The sequence below is a fragment of the Pseudorca crassidens genome, chromosome 1 (genome assembly GCF_039906515.1).
Source record: "Pseudorca crassidens isolate mPseCra1 chromosome 1, mPseCra1.hap1, whole genome shotgun sequence".
Taxonomy (NCBI): domain Eukaryota; kingdom Metazoa; phylum Chordata; class Mammalia; order Artiodactyla; family Delphinidae; genus Pseudorca; species Pseudorca crassidens.
The window spans coordinates 67,754,294-67,773,914 of record NC_090296.1 but is presented as its reverse complement, the minus strand read 5'-3'; the positions used below and the strand labels follow the sequence as shown (position 1 = coordinate 67,773,914).

Here is a 19,621-nt window from a genome sequence, read left to right as displayed (position 1 = left end):
ACAATGGTGTGTTAGTTTCTGCTTTATAACAAAGTGAATCAGCTATACATATACATATATCCCCATATCTCCTCCCTCTTGCATCTCCCTCCCACCCTCCCTATCCCACCCCTCTAGGTGGTCACAAAGCACCGAGCTGATCTCCCTGTGCTATGCAGCTGCTTCCCACTAGCTATCTATTTTACATTTGGTAGTGTATATATATATGTCCATGCCACTCTCACTTCATCCCAGACATAGGGTTTTAATAGGTCTATTATACTCTGCCTAATCCAGCACATGGTTCAAGGACCTGTATCAACACTGAATGTAGAAAGAGATGTGTTTTTCAAGTGCAAATTAGTAAGAACAAACAAAAAACTACCACAATAACAAAACACATACTTTTCAGTTCAACATTAGTAATACGTCTCGATATCTGGGGATTAAATGAAAGGCAAAGAAAATATTTGACAAAATTGGCACTTCAATGACAGAAAAATAAAAAATTTAAGACATGAGAGTTTTGTTTTGAACTTTAATAAAGTATTATGGTTCCTTGGATAGAAGTTCCTGTCTCTAAAGTGAGAACTCACGTTTCAGGTTTTAAAAACTGTATTTGATCACAACAATACACGTACAAGGTTTAAAAGTCAAACAGCACAATCAATAAAAGAAAGAACAGATGAATCAGACTGCCCAAAATTAAAAACTTTTGCTCTTTGAAAGACACTATAGAGAATTTAAAGAAAAGTCTACAGATTGGGACAAAATATTTGCAAGTCACACATTTAATGAACGACTATATAAAGAACACTTAAATCTCAACAATAACAAATAAAACAATGAAAAAATGGGGAAATTATTCAAACAGATCCTGTATCAAAAGATATGTGGATGGCATACACAGATGCTCAACGTCATTAGTCTTTAGCAAAACGGAAATTAAAGCAACCATGGACTGTGAAGGGTCTGAGACTTTGCCCTACTTGCAAGCTACCATGCTGTTTCTCTTGAGATGTTTTCTTTTTAGCATTCACGATGATGGCCTTTGTATGGATTTTTTTTAATTCACTTTATAGTGTAACTGGGAGAAATCCTTTCAATGTGGAAACAAACATCCTTGGAAACACATTCTATAAATATATTCAAGAATTTTTTTTAATTACTCTTTAAAAAATTTTTTCAACACCAGTTTACCTGTTCTCTCTTTTTGAAACTCCTATTCAGATGTTGTCCCTCTTGGACTGATCTTTAGATTTTCCTCTCTTTTCAGTCTTACTTTTTTTCCCTTTTCTCTTTTCTGGGAGAGTCTTTTATCTCCCAAGTCTTACATGAAAATTATTTAAATCACACTTCTAAATTTCTATTAGCTCTTTTCTGATCTCTTACTGAACCTTATACAATAACATATTACTGTTTTATAGATGTGTTATCTTCTCTCAGTCCTCTCAGAAGAGTAATTATAGTTTTGAAAGTCTTCTGCTCCCTCTTTTCTCTGAGTTCCTTTTTTATGTTTGGTTCCTTTGGTCTCCAATTTTCATATTAAAGTCTTTCCTTAACTGTTAATATTTAACAGTGAGGCACAGAAAAACTAATTGGATATATCGTGTACATGGGTGAGGCTTGTCAAAGTAGCTAGCTTCACACTTCTGTTATAACAACAGGGCAGAGTCCCAGCCATTTCACTGGCAGATCCCAACTGTCGGATCATAAGGTCTTCTCTATTAATGTGATCATATTCCTGCCTGAAAGGGATTTAAGACCAGCTGCCAACATACCTGAAGCCAAGTAGAAGGAAACAGGGAATCTCACTGCTCAGCTAGAGATTTTCAGATAATCCTCCTGTTTTCAGTACAGTAGCCCACCCTACAGTTGCTTGTTTTCTTAAGAAATCAGAAATCACTGGAATTCACCAGAAAATATACCACCATTCTTTGGGATAGGGGAGGGGTGTTCAAGCGGCTATACAGGATTAAAGAGGGGGTTTAAGATTCTAACTGCCTCTTACATAAACTTGAAACTAATTCTCTATTAATAATCCCCTCTAAACGTGACTCCAAATGTACCTGATACCTCTAACTCCTTAGCTTTTGGAACTTTACTGGCATTTTGGGACTTGAATTGGCTTGTTCCTTTTCTTCTTTCCAGCTTCCAAAATTATTAAGTTCTCCCTATCTAATGGACAGTATATCCTCTCATTCTTTCTATATATTCAATTTTTTGTCCTTATGTGTCAATCAGTGTGTCTTAAAATGTCTTTAACTGATATTTTAACAGAGGTTCCAGAAGGCACACAAGTAAATCTGCCTTTAATCCACATGCTTAAGTGGACATCTACATCTATGGAATTTTATAATAATTTTTTTCTTTGCCAACTATTTACTATCCTTTCTCATTCAATGAAAAGCAATCAACAGAATTTTTAAAATTATATATCCAGATGAAGGGAAAACAGAATGAAGTCAAGAGTAAGGTTCGTAAGTAAAAGGGTAAAAAAGAGTCAGTGTTTTCTAGAGATAAGGGAAACCCACAAATATGGCAAGATTCCAAACAGAGTAAAAAGAAAGAGAGCAACTACTGGAGGTTCAAAGGTAAATCAGACCAATCACTAAGAAGCAGCACAGCTTTTCAGTTACAAGACCTATGAGAACTCTCTCCCCCAATGAATCCTTATAAGGTGGAGGCTGTGTGATATGATACACTACACACCCACAACATCCCCCTACAATAAACCAAAGAATAAACCAAGAAAGACAACAATGACATTTACTCAGTAGAATCTAGTAAATATTACTCTTGATTGGGTCACATTTCAACTGGATAAGCAATATTTCATCATAGCTATTATTATGCACCAAGCATTGTTCCAAATGCCTTACATTAATTCATTTCTTCTTCACATCAACCCTATCATTACCATTTTATAAATGAGGAAACTGAGGCACAGGAAGGTAAAGTACCCTGCCCAAAGTCACAGCTAGTAAGCAGCAAAGTCCAGATTCAAACCCAGTCTGTCTTCAGAGTTCCCATTCTAAACCATTAAGCATACTGTCTCTAATAATATGATCTACAATTTACCATTCTTCTACTGTTGAACATGTAGACTGCTTCAAATTTTTTATTGTTATAAATGAGAATACGATAAACATCTTTTTGTTGACACCTCTATCAACATGTTAGGTCATTTTCGTATTTCTTAGGAATTTTCAAAGGCCCTGATCATAGCTGAACCATACACACCTACATTTGTACAGACTCGCAATATACAGCTATATTCATTAAGAAGGAAATCACATTGATTAAAAACAATTATTACCTAAACGTCTGTGGACGGATAAATGGATAAAGAAAATGTGGTGAATACATTCAATAATTATTCAGCCATAAAAAAGAAGGAAATCTTGTCATATGCTATGACACTGATGAACCTTGGGACATTATGTTAAGTGAAATAAGCCAGTCACACAAGGACAAATACTGTATTAATTCCACTTATATAAAGTATTCATATATTATATAAATATATATAAAGTATTTAAAGTAGTCACTCGTAGAAACAGAAAGTCAAAGGGTGTTTGCCAGGGGCTGGGGGAAGGAGGAAATAGGGAGTTGCTATTCAATGGGTATGGCGTTTCAGTCATGAAAGATGAAAATGTTCTAGAGAAGTGCTCTACAATATTGTGCTTACAGTTAACAACACTGCACCGTACACTTAAAATTTATTAAGATAGATCTCATGTTATGTGTTTTTTACCACAACAGAAAAAAAAAACTATTGAACTCTAAATCTTGCAAAGGGAAGAAGCTTTACAAGGAGAAGATACAGTCTGTTGTGGATTTTTAATTCAGATTCAGGTGTGATATAGTAAACTGTGTTCCTCTAAAGTAGTTATAAATCCTAAGAACTACTTAGCCTGGTTAGCTGACAAGTTTAGTTTAAAATAACATAGTAATATCCTTGCTTTTTCTCTAAAGCTATGAAAGCTCTATGATTCCTGAAATCCAGAGTAAAGAAAACAAGGGCTCTGTTAGATGTCAAATTGTTTTTATTAAAGAGACCTTATTTCTCAGAAATAAAACCCGTAAACTAAAGGCTTATGTTAACTTGAAAGTCTTTAAATAACTGCATGATGTATCTTAGATAAAATGTATCTAAGGTATGAAACAATGCTAGTTTATAAACTGTACATATTATTAACTTCTTAAGCTCTAACCAAACTAATGAATTCATTTTGGTTTTTTCCACTCTTTTTTCTTTGTCGTTCCAACCTATGTAATTCAATGTAATATCTAATGGTAAAAAATGAAAAGAAAGTTCCATCTGCTTGACAACTTGCATTTATCAAATCTGTACTATAATCAAAAGTGTATTTGGTAGACAGAAAACAAGTGTTAATGAGGATGTAGAGAAATTAGAATTCTCATACATTTCTGATGGTAATGTAAAATAGTCCAGCCACTTTGGAAATGAGTTTGGAAATTCCTCAAAAAGGTAAACACAGAGTTACTGTATGACACAGCAATTCCACTCCTAGGTATAAACCCAAGAGACTTGAAAACATATGTCCACACCTGCGGACCAATGTTCAAAGTAGCATTATTCATTATTCCAAAATGTGGAACCAATCAACATGCCCATCAATTGGATAAGGAATAGATAAACAAAATGTGGTATATCCATAGAAAAGAATATTATTTGGCAGTAAGAAGAAATGAATTACTGACATATGCTATAACATGGATGAATCTTAAAAATATTACACTAAGTAAAAGAAGCTACTCACAAAATAACCATTTACATAAAATATCCAGAATAGGCACATCTATAGATACAGAAAGTATATTAATGGTTGCCTAGGGTTGGTGAGTGGGAGGAATATGGGAAAGAATGGGGAGTGGTAGCTAATGAGTACGAGGTTTCTTTATGGAGTAATGAAAATTTTCAAAACTTAGATTGTGGTGACGGCTGAACACCTCTGTGACTATCTTAAAAACTATTAAACTCATATACTTCAAGTGGGTGCACTTTATGGTATGTGAACTCTATCAATAAAGACATTAAAATTTTAAAGTATACCTGGTAGCTTTCTGAGTCCAAACACAATGCAAAGCCTTGTTTCTTTAACACTAGTGTCTAAACAACCATTACTATTCTAATTATATAGTAGTATAATTTATTGAAAATACTCTAACAAAAATTTAAAAATCAAGACATTAAAATAACTCTGAACTACATGAAATCACTCTCTAATTTTAAACCTATTTCAGAACTACAGTCATTCTCTTCGCATCAAAACTTAAGATAAATAAATCTTTAAAAAAAATTTATTTATTTATTTGGCTACACCGGGTCTTAGTTGCGGCACGCGGGATCTTTGTTGCCGCGTGCGAGATCTTCGTTGTGGCATGTGGGATCTACTTCCTTGACCAGGGATAGAACCCAGGCCCCTTGCATTGGGAGCATGAAGTCTTAACCACTGGACCACGAGGGAAGTCCCAAGATAAATAAATTTATTATATAATTTTAATAAATTTATTTTATTTTTGGCTGCATTGGGTCTTTGTTGCTGCATGCGGGCTTTCTCTAGTTGTGGCGAGCGGGAGCTACTCTTCGTTATGGTGCGTGGGTTTCTCATTGCGGTGCCTTCTCTTGTTGCGGAGCATGGGATCTAGGCATGTGGGCTTCAGTAGTTGTGGCACAGGGGCTCAGTAGTTGTAGCACACGGGCTTAGTTGCTCTGCGGCATGTGGGGTCTTCCCAGACCAGGGCTCGAACCCAGGTCCCCTGCAGTGGGAGGCGGATTCTTAACCACCGTGCCACCAGGGAAGCCCCAAGATAAATAAATTTAAAAAGCACCTAAATAAAAAGTTTCTTTGTCCATGGTACCATTTGCAGGGCGGGAAGGAATCTTTAAATCTGAACTCTACATGCTTCAATAACTGTTAATAGCAATAACAAGAAGCTAAAGAAATTCACAATACCTGCTATATAAACAATGTTAACCTATAAGTATAGGTCATACCTTTTGATTTCTTGTCCTTTTTGCTTAGGAGATTCACCTCCATTCAGGATCTGTTCTAAATTCTTTGTCTCTACTGATCCATTTGGTTCTGAATTAGATAGTCCAAGTAATGATCTTACCCGCTGAGACCGTACATCTAATATTGTATCTGTGTAACCTACTTCCTGAAGATATCTATAAGAGAAAATTAAAAATATTAAATCCCACATATTGCTAATACATGCAATCTTGTCAAATCAAAATCACATCAAAGATTTTAGAAAAATCCATAATCCTATAAAATTTACTCTTCCTTTGTCTCAATAACTTTCTTCTCTCTAGACTAGTTCCAGTTCTACAAAAAAAAAAAAGGCTGATTACAAACCACAGTTTAATTTAAAAAGCATATAGATGGCTAACACTAATTAAGGGCCAATTATCCTGAAGCCTAAAAAGACCTAGAGCGTTAAAAAACTTTTAGCAGTTGATGATATATATTACTTAAAAAAAAAAAATTCCAGAAAGTGGTAAAGGATGAACAGAAATAAACCTCAGAACAATGACATGCTACGTTTAAACCCTGGCTCTTAGCCAGAGGTTGATGGATAGATTAGTTCTCCTTCTAGGATCTAAGGTCTTATAGCAGTCCTACAGTCCCGCGGTTTTCAAACTTTCCTTGTTATCTAAACCAGGGTACCTAACCGAGGATCTAGGATGAGACTCAAAAAGAAGAAAGGGACTGAATCATGACATAAGTATAGATAATGGGTCATGAACGGCTTTGTGTGACAAATTTTAAAATTTCTTCCTAAAGTATTTGACAGGCTAAGGGAAGATGTTAAAAAGAAGCCTTTTTTGTTTCTTTTTATATGTTGCTGACAAAATAATAGAGGATTTTTAAGTGAAAGCTAAAGACAGGGAGACTGGTTAGGACACTAACAGCAAGAATTAAAACTTGAGAAGAGGAGAAATGTGAGAAAAATAAAATATCTTAGTGACTTGGTACACAAGTAAATATGGCAGTAGAATAAAAGAAGATATAAGAATTTTGGAAAATTTTCAGGTTTCTAGCTGGGATGGTTGCATGGTGGTTCTACTGAATAAAATAAAGAATAAAGGGTCAGAATATGGTTTAGAGGGTACCTATCAAATAATCAAGTAGTATCTATGAAAGTGGTAACATTTATTAGGCACAATGGTAAGAAGGTCAAAAGCTCAGAAGGGACTGGACTGGGTGTACAGATTTGGGAGTCATTAGTGTTTGGAGATATTTGAAGCCATGGATTTAAATGAAGTTACCCAGAGAAAAAGCATAAGTAAAAACAAAACCTGGGGACACAAACATCTAAAGGGCTGGAAGAATAAGAAACTCAAAGGAAAATTAAAAGAAAGAACTTGAGAAATGAGGGTAAAAAAAGCAGAGAGTAGTTTCATGAAAGTAAGAAAAACAGAGTTTCAAAAAGAAATGAAGAGTTAATGTCAAATATTTCCAAAAGATCAATATGAACAAAAAGGTTCTCATAAACATGTTTGTGATAGAAGCTTCAGGGGAATATCAAAATGGAAACCAAACTAGACAGTTGAGAAATGAATAAGGAAGACTATGGAGATAAACTACTGTTACAGAAAAATGAGAAGAGACACAATATAAAGCCAGGCAATGGGATTAGGCATTTATGAGAGAAATACTGTGCAACTGATTTCTCTATAGCCGTCATACTCTTCTAAAAAAACGCGATCCTCTTTTGAGGAAAAAAACTCCCACCACACTCTAGCCATGTGGTCTAAAAGAACTGTCAAGATCTTAAACAACCCAGGTAAAAATAACTGACTCGTGGGCAGTTATTTGATCAAGTTAAGACAAATCCAATCCTCAGAAATTATTCTGACTAAAATAAGGGATCCCCTGCCACCTGGAGAAAAGTGGTTTTCAGTAGAAAATAAAACTGATACACAGAGGAGTAGAACACCAGAGAGTAAGAACATATCCTGGGTGTTTCCAGTCCCTGAGAAATCTTCAGTGATACACTAGCTCTTAAGTTTCTAACACTCAGTTAATCAGCACTTCCCTCAACTCTGCTAGCTATCCCAGCATCCTTCCAGACAGTAATCTGTTTTTGAAGTTTGTGTGAGTTTTAGTCACTAACTGTCCAGATTGATAAACACTTCTTTGAATGGAACATTAGAAACCGAGATGATGAATATGAGGTTTAAATACATTTTCAGAAAGGAAAGCAAAAAGTGAAGACAGTTCTCACCTGATAGCCTTCATGATTTCAGTGAAGTAGAGCTTGAGGTGCTCTAATGAGAGTAAGGGAGAATGGGCTGAGATGTGGTAAAAGTTCAGAATATCCACTGAGGGCAATGGGAGCAGGAGATGACCAGGGATATGGAAAAAGGCTCTATGCAATGTTTGGACAGGAAACCGTGAATGTGTAATGGCATTCACACAATTCTGTGATTTTTCTCTAAGAATTAATTAGAAACAGAAGCAACAGACAGTAAGACTCATTAGGGCTGGGATACTGTAGGTAGGTATAGTAAAATGACTGGTGGTGGGGGTAAGGAGTGGGCAGCAGGAAAGTTAAGGGTACCAGCAAAAGGGTAAAGGATCATGGGGTCTAAGTGGAAGCTAGGGAAACAACAAAAAGAAACAACAAAAAAACCCCACCGCCAAAAAAAAAAAATTAAACCAACAATAGGTAAAGGAGGTAAGGGAAATGAAACAGTCAAGGATCTAAAGATCAAAGGTCAGAGGACAAATAACCTGGGAACTGGAGTAAGAAAAGTGGAATATGATCAAGGAATATTCCAGAGGTAGGGCAGTTCTAGGTTATAACAAGATCAAGGGTGTGACCATACTTCACTGGGTTACTGAAGCGATGGTAAAGATGCCTAGAGTTGAGAAAGTTGAATTACCTAAGATTTCAGTAATATGCGAGTACCAAAGTTTTCAAAATACAAGGGAAAAGAACAAATAGATAAGACAATAATATTTGCCACGTAAGTACTTCTAATACGGCAAAGAATTCAAACATCAAAAAGGTTCCTCGAAAAAAAAAAGCTTCCTTAAAGATTCAAGTAGAAGCAGGATTTAGCAAGCCACTTCTGAAAAGTTTCTGATAACCAGTTAAATTGCTTCTCTAAGCCAGTCACAATCTCACTTAAAACGAAATATGTAAATTTTCCAGTGATGGAAATGAGAATGTCTGTAAGTATGAACTCCCTATTTTTGTTCTCGTCTTCAAGACATCTAGTCTTTATGACATCCTACTCCATAAATAAGAAAAAAACATCATTCTGAGAAATGTTTAGAGAAACATTCAGAGGAAACAAAACTTTAAAAAGATCCAAGCATCTAACAAAACAAAAAAGAAGCAATATGAAAACTATACACATTGTCCCATTATCATTAAATAATTTTCACTTGCAAAGTGACTGAATAGAAGCACTTTCATACCTAGATCCTTAAAGAAAGGTGAAAATGAACCATTACTCACTGTCTTAACAGCTGTCTGCCCTGCTTCCACGTTAACTGGCTATTCTGAGGTGCTGTGGGAGCCTCTGTGTCTTTGGTTTCTTCTAAAATTAACAGTAACAACAACAACAACAACAACAAAAACAAGACAAGTTTCATACACGTTACTTCAACTCCTGATAATACTGCCAAAGTTCTCTTAGGGATAAAGTCCCACAAGAATATACCAAAATATTTTATAAAGGATAGAAGAAAATTAACTTTTATTGAGTGTTTACTGTGGATCACTCATTTAAAGTGTGTTTATCCTGACAGTCCAAACACTTAGGCACCACCCTCCTTGTTTTATTACAAGTGATTTAAAAATCAAAAGCCCAGGCTTTGAAATGAAATTTTATTAAAATCAATTTTTTAATACCAGAATTCTGCTGTTGAATGCTTTTGAAATTAAAAAGTGATATTTACTATTTATATAAACTTTTCAAAATCAACATTGTTTAGAAATTAGATATATATTTATAAAACTAGTGAATAACTTAGAGTCTGTATCAGTAGACTCTAAGGCTACATACAAGACTCTATACAGTCGATTTCATTTTTAGAACTAAAAGTTAGACCAGAAAACAGTTTTTACTATATGTAAAAAGTCATATTTTATTCTCCGGTAACAAAGTGTATGCATTAAAAAAGAGTTTAATAAACAGTATAACTTCAGATGAGTTAAGCTCTCAACAAGTATATCCACAGTGATATTTAAAACTATTCATTGGCACTAATGATACAGAAATATTTTCCTGCAATTTCCCATTATAAAAATTATGATAAAGCAAAGAATATAGGGCCATAGAAGACAAGCCCTCACATTGAATGTTGAGAACTCTTACCATGGCTTACAGTCATTAGGCTCCTAGACTCCTCAGAGTCACATGAACAAACAGTTATTGGTAGCAATTCAAATATTCTCTGCAGGTATTACTTCTCTAACCTTAACAATCCGTTATTAATATCTTCTCATTCTTCCCCTGTGCACGTAGAAACATCTATAATTTCCAGAAATAATTATCTCATTCTAATAGCCCCCATTTTTTATTTATAACTTTTTCTATTTATACCATTTTGCCTATTTTTAAATCACATATAACACATAATTAACTGGCCAAAAAAATACATTTAAAAAAAAGAAACACAAATTGCCCCAAATTCTATCACCAACAGTGTTAGTACTTGAGATTTTATCATTCCATATTTTCCATCTGAAAATAACATCAGCTTCTCCCCTCCTTAAATTAAAAAAAAAAAAAAAGGTCAAAGTGTGTGTACTACACTACAAGCTGCTTTCAATACTTAATGTATCTTGAACATTCTATGGCAATAAATATAGATTAACATCATATAAAATAATTATATAATCTACAGAAAGTATATACCTATTTAATTTAACCAGTTCCCTAATGTTGAAATGTTTCCATTTTTCACTATTATAAATAATGTTGGTAAAAATATTCTTGAAGTACATCCTAAGCGTACAGCTCAATGAATTTTTTAACACACCTATGTAACCAGTACCTAGATGAAGAAATAAAATGTCATCAGCACCCCCAAAAACTTTCATCGTGCCCTTTCCCAAGTCTAACTAGATATTCCTAAAAGGATATTAACACTACCCTGATTTCTAAACACTAGGTTAATTTTTGAATTTGATATATATGAAATCATTTCTATCAATTTTCAATTTTATGTGATCCACATAAAATTTAGTTATAGTTTATTCACTTTTGGTTATAGCTTAGTCTAGTTATAGTTTATTCACTTTTTTTTTTGCTAAACAGCATTTCCTTACACTAAAATATCACAATATATTTGTCTATTCTATTGGTGAAGAACATGTGAATTGCTTCCAGTTTTTTGCTATTAAAAGTAATGATACTATGAACATTCTTATACAAGCCTTGTGATGAACATTTTAAGGAGTGGAATTACTGGGCCACGGGGCATGCTATGTTCCCTTTAGCAATACAGTTATCCCACGCTTTTCGAAAGCTCTCTTTAGGCCACCTCGCTTTTATGAAAGACCTACATTTAGTACCTGTTTTCGCTAGCCTAACTGAAAAAATTCAGAGAGAATTTTCACTCTTTATGAAAAAAGGCGAAAAGAAAAAACAGCCTTCAGCATTTGTTTTGCAGTGAACTGTTAACAGTGGCAGCACGCACCCCCAAGCAGCGAGAGAGGCACCACCAAGCTCCGTAACAAGCCCATATTTTTGAACTGTGTCTATTATCATCTGTGCTTTATCTTGATCTATTTTGCGCATCATTAGCAAGATGTGTCCAAAGGTAAATTGCGTCTTTGTTTTATGTCATTTTGGCTTATGAACAGGAATGCTCTACTTTGGGATACTGGGGGAAACTTGTACTGACAAATCATTTTCAGAGCAGTTTTATCAAACTAGAATTCCAACACCAGAAGGTGTGCAAATCCTGGTTGATCCACATCCTCAGCAACACATGACATTTTCTCTTTTTCATTTTCACATTGTGGTAGGTGTCTAATTGTACTGTGCTGTGGTTGTAAGTTGTATAAACCAATACATTTGAGCATCGTTTCGTATGTTTATTGGCCATTTGGATATCGTCTTTTATTGGTGGCTTTTCAAGTCTTTTACCCATATGTTTACTGTTGTAGACTTTTTCCCTTAAATGTAGGGAAATAGGAGCTGTTTACAGATTTGGATACACCCCCTTTTATAGAGTTAAGTTTAGGATATATATACTGGTATTACTAGGACAAGGGTATAAAAACACACATACCTTGTACTTCTTTCATAACAGTATTTCGTACGTTTTCTCTTTTTTACATTTTGATTTATTTTAAGTATATAAAAGGCAACACTGATTCATTTAATGTTTATTTCTTTCTATACTTTGATGTAAATAATTTTATCTCATTGTTTGCATGGTGTATTTTTGCCCATTCCTTTGTTTGTTTTCCACTAAACATCCTGAGTAGTTTTTCTACATCAGTAGAAATAATCTACTTTATTATTATTGTTTCCTATAAATAAAATACTTGGTTGTTATTTTATTCTTCAATTTAAGGAAGTTTTAATAGTTAAGTTTATATAGATAAAAACAGACTTGTTTTTCTCTCATTTCAGTTGGGGGCAGGAAAGATTACGTGCTAATGATTTTCCTTTATACCAACTTGTACCAAGACCAGTTAGCCAATTCCGACTCTAGTTCCAGGAACAGTGGGGCTGTTCCTCACATTTATACAGACCAAGTTAGGGGGACAGTCCTCAAGTTATACTAAGTGGGGAATTCCCTGGTGGTCCAGTGGTTAGGACTCAGCGCTTTCACTGCTGTAGCCCGGGTTCAATACCTGGTCTGGGAACTAAGATCCTGCAAGCCATGCGGAGCGGCCAAAAAAAAAAAGTGATTATTTTCTGAATATTCTAGCCATATTAGAAAAAAAATGAGTTAAAGAAAAGCTATGAAGACATCAGGTTTTCTCTATGGTGAAACCACTATACTCCCTCTAACTATAATGGGACTGCTGCAGTAAACATGGCCCAAAATATACAGGCCTTCCATATTTTTATCATTTATTATAGCTTTTCCAAGGAGGAGACCATAATATTGTCCCCTGGCATCTGAGTCTTCGTAACCACTTAAAAGCTAGATCAAAGGAAACCTATGCCACTCCTATCTTGGTCTCTTAATTTTATATATGACAACTAGGAAGATATGGTTGTGGTGCTAAAATTGGTAAGTGGAGAAGACCTAAGAATAAATCAACTGCAGGTTGTACATATAGGGTGTTTTCTGCCAAGTTTTAAGTACTTGATGTTAAACCAAAACCAATTAGCTAAATTTTAAAAATTTACTGTAACATTTAACTTAAAAAAAAAATCCCTATTTGTTTTATTTTCCCTACCATGTACACTTTGACTTTATTAGGAATGGAAACAACAATACAAGGAGAAGAAAAATTGTATATCAAAATAAAGACACATTTTTTTCCTTATCTTAGTAACCAGCAGCCAAGAACAGTATAGAATTCAATTTGCCTGCACCATCAAACTGTGTATATAAATGGGTTCTACATATACCTCAGAAATAGAAAATTGCAGTAATATTCCCAAATATTATATAACATAAATCAAAATATTCTTTCCTTATTAAACTTTTAGATTACTCAAATTGTAATCATATGGAATCCTAAATTAACACTAAACTGTTATAGCCTTTTCCTATATCCAGCCCTCTCTTCCTGCATAACTGTTCATCACATACTACTCTCACACTCACTACTTTAGTAAAGAGCAAGGCCAATTGGAGATAATGTTTTCCTTCTCTTATCCTTATCTGGCTGCCTCCGTAGTTTCCAAATTCAAATTTGCAATTTCTTTATGAGTTAATCACAGCTTCTCTAGAAAAAAAAAATAACTTTTTAATAATACAAAATTAAGCTTATATAGACTTGGGTAAGAATTGCCTACAGGTGGTACAAAGAGTTACTCATTACCTTCCACTTCTAATTACAACCAAAAATACACCCAGTTTTACACAGGTTTCAAAACAAGAAAGTATGTAGGAGATTATGTAGATGACACTATTGATACTTACTTTTATTCATTTATTATTTTTCCCCAAATTCTAGACAGTATTATAATAGGCAACCATCTAACTAACTGATGCTTTCAAAGCAAAATGGGGGTAAAGAGAACATGTTTGTTACATAAAAATGAGCTTAAACCAGTTTTTCTTGCATGGGGTGTGTGTGTGGGGGGCGGGGGGAGATTAACAGAAGAATCAAGTTTACCTGATTCAAAGGTTGGCATTTTCAAATCACCTTGGTTCAGTTCTGTGCCGTATTTTAATTTGTGATATTTTGCCCTGAAAATTTAATAATAAATTGTTGAAAGAAAAACAATTTTTTTTTTCCTTTTCTACATAGGTAAGTAACTAACTACTGGTATATATTTCTCAATGACAAATAAAGCATAATATGAATGTCTGTTTCTTTAAACTTTACTTGCAAAAGAAGTTGGAGAAAAAAAATATACTGGATGTAAAAGAAAAAAAATAAGATAAATTGCCCAACTAAAATATACACCCAAGTAAAGATAAATTTTTCCTAATCTGTAAAAAAGAAAAAACTTGGACTCTATAATAAAAGATATTATTTCAATTTAAAGATTTTAATCTTTTTTTCTTTTCCTATATAAGAATCAAATCAAAACATCGTCCTGTATTTTGGGCAAACCTTTGTATCTTTCAAAAGGCGTTAAATACACTGTATAATAATACATAAAGAGAGTAATATTGTTCTACTTTATTTTATTCATATAAGAAAATGAGGGACACATACCTTTCTTGTTTTAATGCATATTCTAACATCTTTATTCTTCTTACTAAATCCTTCTTCAAGTTTTCTTGACCTTTTCTTTCTCCTTGCAAAAATGCTATCCGGGCCTAAAAATACAAAAAGTTCATTTATTTTCATTTTTTTCTTAACTATACATAGGAAATTGAAAAAAGGAAAACAATAAATGTAAAATTCTGCCCTTTTACTCATGACAGCAAGATTTGAAATTCATAGAAGCAGTTGATCAAACTTTCTTTGTTAGATAATACAATCACTTTAAAATAAAGATAACTATAAATTAGCTATTTGCTTATAATCCTTTTGGTCTCTAATATTAAGTTTTACATACTTTTGAAAGGAAATTTTGTATGTAAAAATTGCACCTAATTCCTAACAAACAAGTCACAAAGAACTAAAAAATATTATATTCACAAGTAGATAAATATTTTTCCTCAAATTAGATATTGCTTGTTTAAAAAACAGTAATATTCCCTCAAAAGCATTTCTTTCATGAAATACTTAAAAATTTATAATCTTTTCCATTCTATCCACCACACTCCAAATTGTTTTATCTCTTGAAACAATTATCCAGAGTATTGCAAATAGTTTAAGTTAAGCCACTTTATGTTCAATGACCTCATTACTTTCTGTTGTCATTTTCTACAGTGAGAGAATTTTTTTTCCTTTTAATTGCCTTATTTTCTCAGAGAGACAATTCTCCATCTTTTTCTGGCCCTTCCCAGCATGTCAGCCTCCTTTATACACCCCACACTAAAGAGTAATGTTTAAGGAGGCTGGCATCTACATGGGGATATTTGCTGTTATGAACATATTTACAATAAAATTAACTTTCATGCTCTTGCCGAGATGACCAATAGGTGTATTTGCCCATGAAGATAAAGTAAGCTACTTTGTAAGCTAAATTATGGTTAATTTTTAAAAAATTTCAGTGAACATGGAATCAGAACAAATGAATTCATCTGAATAATTTAACACATTAAGTTTGGAAAAATTAAATGAAATCATTCACAACTCCGTAAGACCTGAGAAATTATACACAACTATATAACACTTAGTCTACATACAAATTTCAAAACAAAAATAAAGATCTAAGAGCAATGGTAAAGATTCAGAACCTAATAATAGTCTAGATCCTAAAGAGAAAAGTAGTACTTCTGACTCTCTTAAGCTGTGGAGCAAAGGCAGAATATATCAGTTTCATTACACAGCTTCAAGAAATTCTGATTGAGGGTTTTCTCCTGTATTGGCTTTAAAAAAAAACAAACATGAATCACATACTGTAGAACCCTTACGTGACTCTAATTTCCAGATCTCATAAGTATTTTACAATTAGCAACAGAAAAAAATGAAAGAAGCTCATTTTATTTTGCTTCTTAAGAAGTAGTGGACTTCCCTGGTGGTCCAGTGGATAAGACTCTACGCACCCAATGCAGGGGGCCCAGGGTCCATCCCTGGTCAGGGAACTAGATCCCGCATGCATGCCACAACTAAAAAAAAAAAAAAAAAAATATCCCACATGCCACAACTAAAAAGACCTGCGTGCCACAACTAAAAAGATCTTGCATGCCACAGCGAGATCTTGTACGTAACAATGAAGATACCACATGCCACAACTAAGACCCAGCACAGCCAAATAAATAAATTTTAAAAAAGTAGTAGTAGTAACTGGTAATTTTTTGGTTGAGAAAGATACTGCAAACTAAGTGCAAGTCATACTGTCCTCTAAGGAATTAAAAAAAAAAAAAGACTACAATACTTCCTATTAGAATCTTATACTGTTGTGAGAATTCATTTTCACTTCTTTCTTTGGCATTTTGGTATTAAAAGTCATCCATACCTAGAGAATCCAGTAAATTAAACAAAGAAGCACAAATCCTGTAAAACAGCAAGAACCCCAAAGCAACTTCTGAACAGGAGCTGAAGGAAGGTAACTCACAAAGACACAAGACAAGGAAATGGTAAGAATTCATTAAAATGAAACTTAAAAGGACAGAGTCTAACATAAAATACTGGAGAGGAGAGTAAAAAGCAGATAACAACAGAAAACTCATGACTACTGGAACTGATCTTATGACCTGTACAGACTAAAAAGGTAAAGATTATGTCTGATAGTGATAATAAGGACCAATAAAATAACAGATTTGACATTTAGTAAAGGATCATGGACAGTGGACTTTTCGATTGCTTTTACAGGTCATAATGCACCATGAACAGCATCATCTTTGCAAATAAACACTTTAAAAAGTAACCACAAAAATCATATTTACAAAGACACTAACAATAAAGAAAAGGATGGATAAATTCACTATAATTAAAAAGCTTCTGTTCAAGATAAAGTAGGAATTGGCAACCTACCTGTTTTTGGACAGCCACAGAGTGAAAAATGGTTTTAAAAAAAAACAATAAACAAAATTAGAATAGGCAACACAGACCCAATGTGACCTGCAAAGCCTAGTATATACTATTAAGGTTTGCAAGCCTTCTATATTAATATTAGACAAAATAGACTTTATATGAAAAAAGGTCATAAGAGACAAAGGACATTATATACTAATAAAAGGTTTAATACAGCAAAAAACAAAAAAGTTATAAATATTTACATACCTAATGAGACCATCAAAATATATGACACAAAAATTGACAGAATTAAAGGAAGAAATAGTTCAATAATAATAGCTGGAGACTTCGATATCCCACTCTCAATAACACATAGAAGAACCAGACCAAAAATAAGGAAACAGAGGACTTGAACAACTCAATAAACCAGCTAGATCTAACAGACATATATGGAACACTCTACCCAACAACAACAGAATACATTCTTCTCAAATACACAAGAGATATTCTCAAAAACAGACCACATGTTAGGACACAAATCAACTCTAATCAATTTTAAAACTTAAATATCATTTAAAAAAATCTCCTGTGATCACAATGGATGAAGTTAGAAATTAGTAACAAAAAAACTTGAAAAAGCCACAAATTTGTGGATATTAAACAACACCCTCTTGAACAACTAATAAAACAAAAAAATCATAAGAAAAATTAAAAAATACTTAGGAATGAAAATGAAAACACAGCTTACCAAAACTTACGGGACACAGCAAAAGCAGTGCTAAATGAATAATTTATAGCTATAAAGGCTTACATTAAAAAGCAAGAAAGAGGGGGCTTCCCTGGTGGTGCAGTGGTTGAGTCCGCCTGCCGATGCAGGGGACATAGGTTCGTGCCCCGGTCCAGGAAGATCCCACATGCCATGGAGCAGCTAGGCCCGTGAGCCATGGCCGCTGAGCCTGCACGTCTGGAGCCTGTGCTCCGCAACGGGAGAGGCCACAACAGTGAGAGGCCCACGTACCGGAAAAAAAAAAAAAAAAAAAAAAAAAGGCAAGAAAGAACTCAAATCAACAACCTAACTTTACAACTTAAGGAATTTCAGAAAAAGAACAAACTAAACCTAAAGCTAGCAGAAGGAAAGAAATAATAAAGATTAAAGCATAGAAATAAAATAAAGCAGAGAAAAACAACAGAAAAAAAATCAACAAAATCAAAACTTGGTTCTTCAAAAAGATCAACAAAATTGACAAACCGTTACCTGGATTGACTAAGAAAAAAAGACACAAATAACTAAACTCAGAAATGAAAGTGGGGACGTTGCAACCAATTCTACAGAAATAAAAAGGATTATAAGAGTACTACAAACAATTGTACACCAACAAATTGGATAACCTAGAAACACAAAATCCACCAAGACTGAATAATGAAAAAAACAGAAAATCTGAAAAGGTCTATAACTAGTCAAGAGACTGAATTAGTAATCAAGAATCTCCCAACAAACAAAACCTTTAGACTGATTGCTTTATTAGTGAATTCTACCAAACATTTAAAGAATTAACACCAATCTTTCTAAAACATTTCAAAAAATTTAAGAGGGACATTCCTTAACTCAATGAGTCCAGCACTGTGCCAAGAGCCAAGGCTAGATAAAGGTACTGCAAGAAAACCAGTATCTCTTATAAACACTGATGCAAAAACTCTCAACAAAATACTAGTAAATCAAATTCAGTAGCATATTACAAAGATTACAAATCATGACCAAGTGAGATTTATTCCTGCAATGCAAGGATGGCTCAACATAAGAAAACCAATTAATATAATATACTACATTAACAGAATAAAAAACACATGACCATTTCAACTGATGCAGAAAAAGAATTTGACAAAACTGAACACCTTTTTCTTGATTAAAAAACCTCAACAAACTAAGAATAAAAGGAAACTCTCATGACATAATAAAAGCCATTTATGAGAAAAAACAACAAACGTCGTACTCAATGGTTAAAGACTGAAAGCCTTCTCTCAAAAATCAGAACAAGGACGCCTGCTTCTAACACTCATGTTCAGCATAGTACTAGAAGTCATAAGCAGAGCAATGAGGCAAGAAAAATGAAAGGAATCTAAGTTAGAAAGGAAGAAGTAAAATTATCTCTGTTCACAGATGATATGATGTTATATGTAGTAAACCCAAACAATTCCATAAGTCTGTTACAACTACAAATTCAGCAAAATACCAGGACACAGTCAACACACAAAAATCAATAGCATTTCCATACACTATCAGTGAACAATCATGAAAGGAAATTATGAAAACAATTCCATTTACAAAAGCATCAAAAAGAACAAAATACTTAGTTAACATAATATTTAAATAAGGAGGTGAAAGACTGGTACAATGAAAATCAAAAAATATTGCTGAATGAAATTAAAGACAGAG

The 19,621-nt window shown here is 33.7% G+C and overlaps 1 protein-coding gene across 6 annotated transcripts in view; it reads right to left on the bottom strand.

Moving 5' to 3' along the window:
* The window catches only part of STRN3 (striatin 3), a 114,415-nt gene that overhangs the window by 39,304 nt on the left and 55,490 nt on the right, over window positions 1-19,621 (bottom strand). For 5 of the 6 annotated variants that reach the window (XM_067738222.1, XM_067738177.1, XM_067738201.1 and 2 more), the window contains exons 2-5: window positions 14,833-14,936; window positions 14,284-14,357; window positions 9,484-9,565; window positions 6,005-6,178 (exon numbers count right to left, since the gene is read on the bottom strand). In XM_067738222.1, coding sequence (XP_067594323.1) covers window positions 6,005-6,178; window positions 9,484-9,565; window positions 14,284-14,357; window positions 14,833-14,861 — 359 coding nt within the window. In that variant the 5' untranslated portion in view covers window positions 14,862-14,936. The remainder of the gene's footprint in view (window positions 1-6,004; window positions 6,179-9,483; window positions 9,566-14,283; window positions 14,358-14,832; window positions 14,937-19,621) is intronic. The other variant, XM_067738187.1, reaches the window with a different exon arrangement.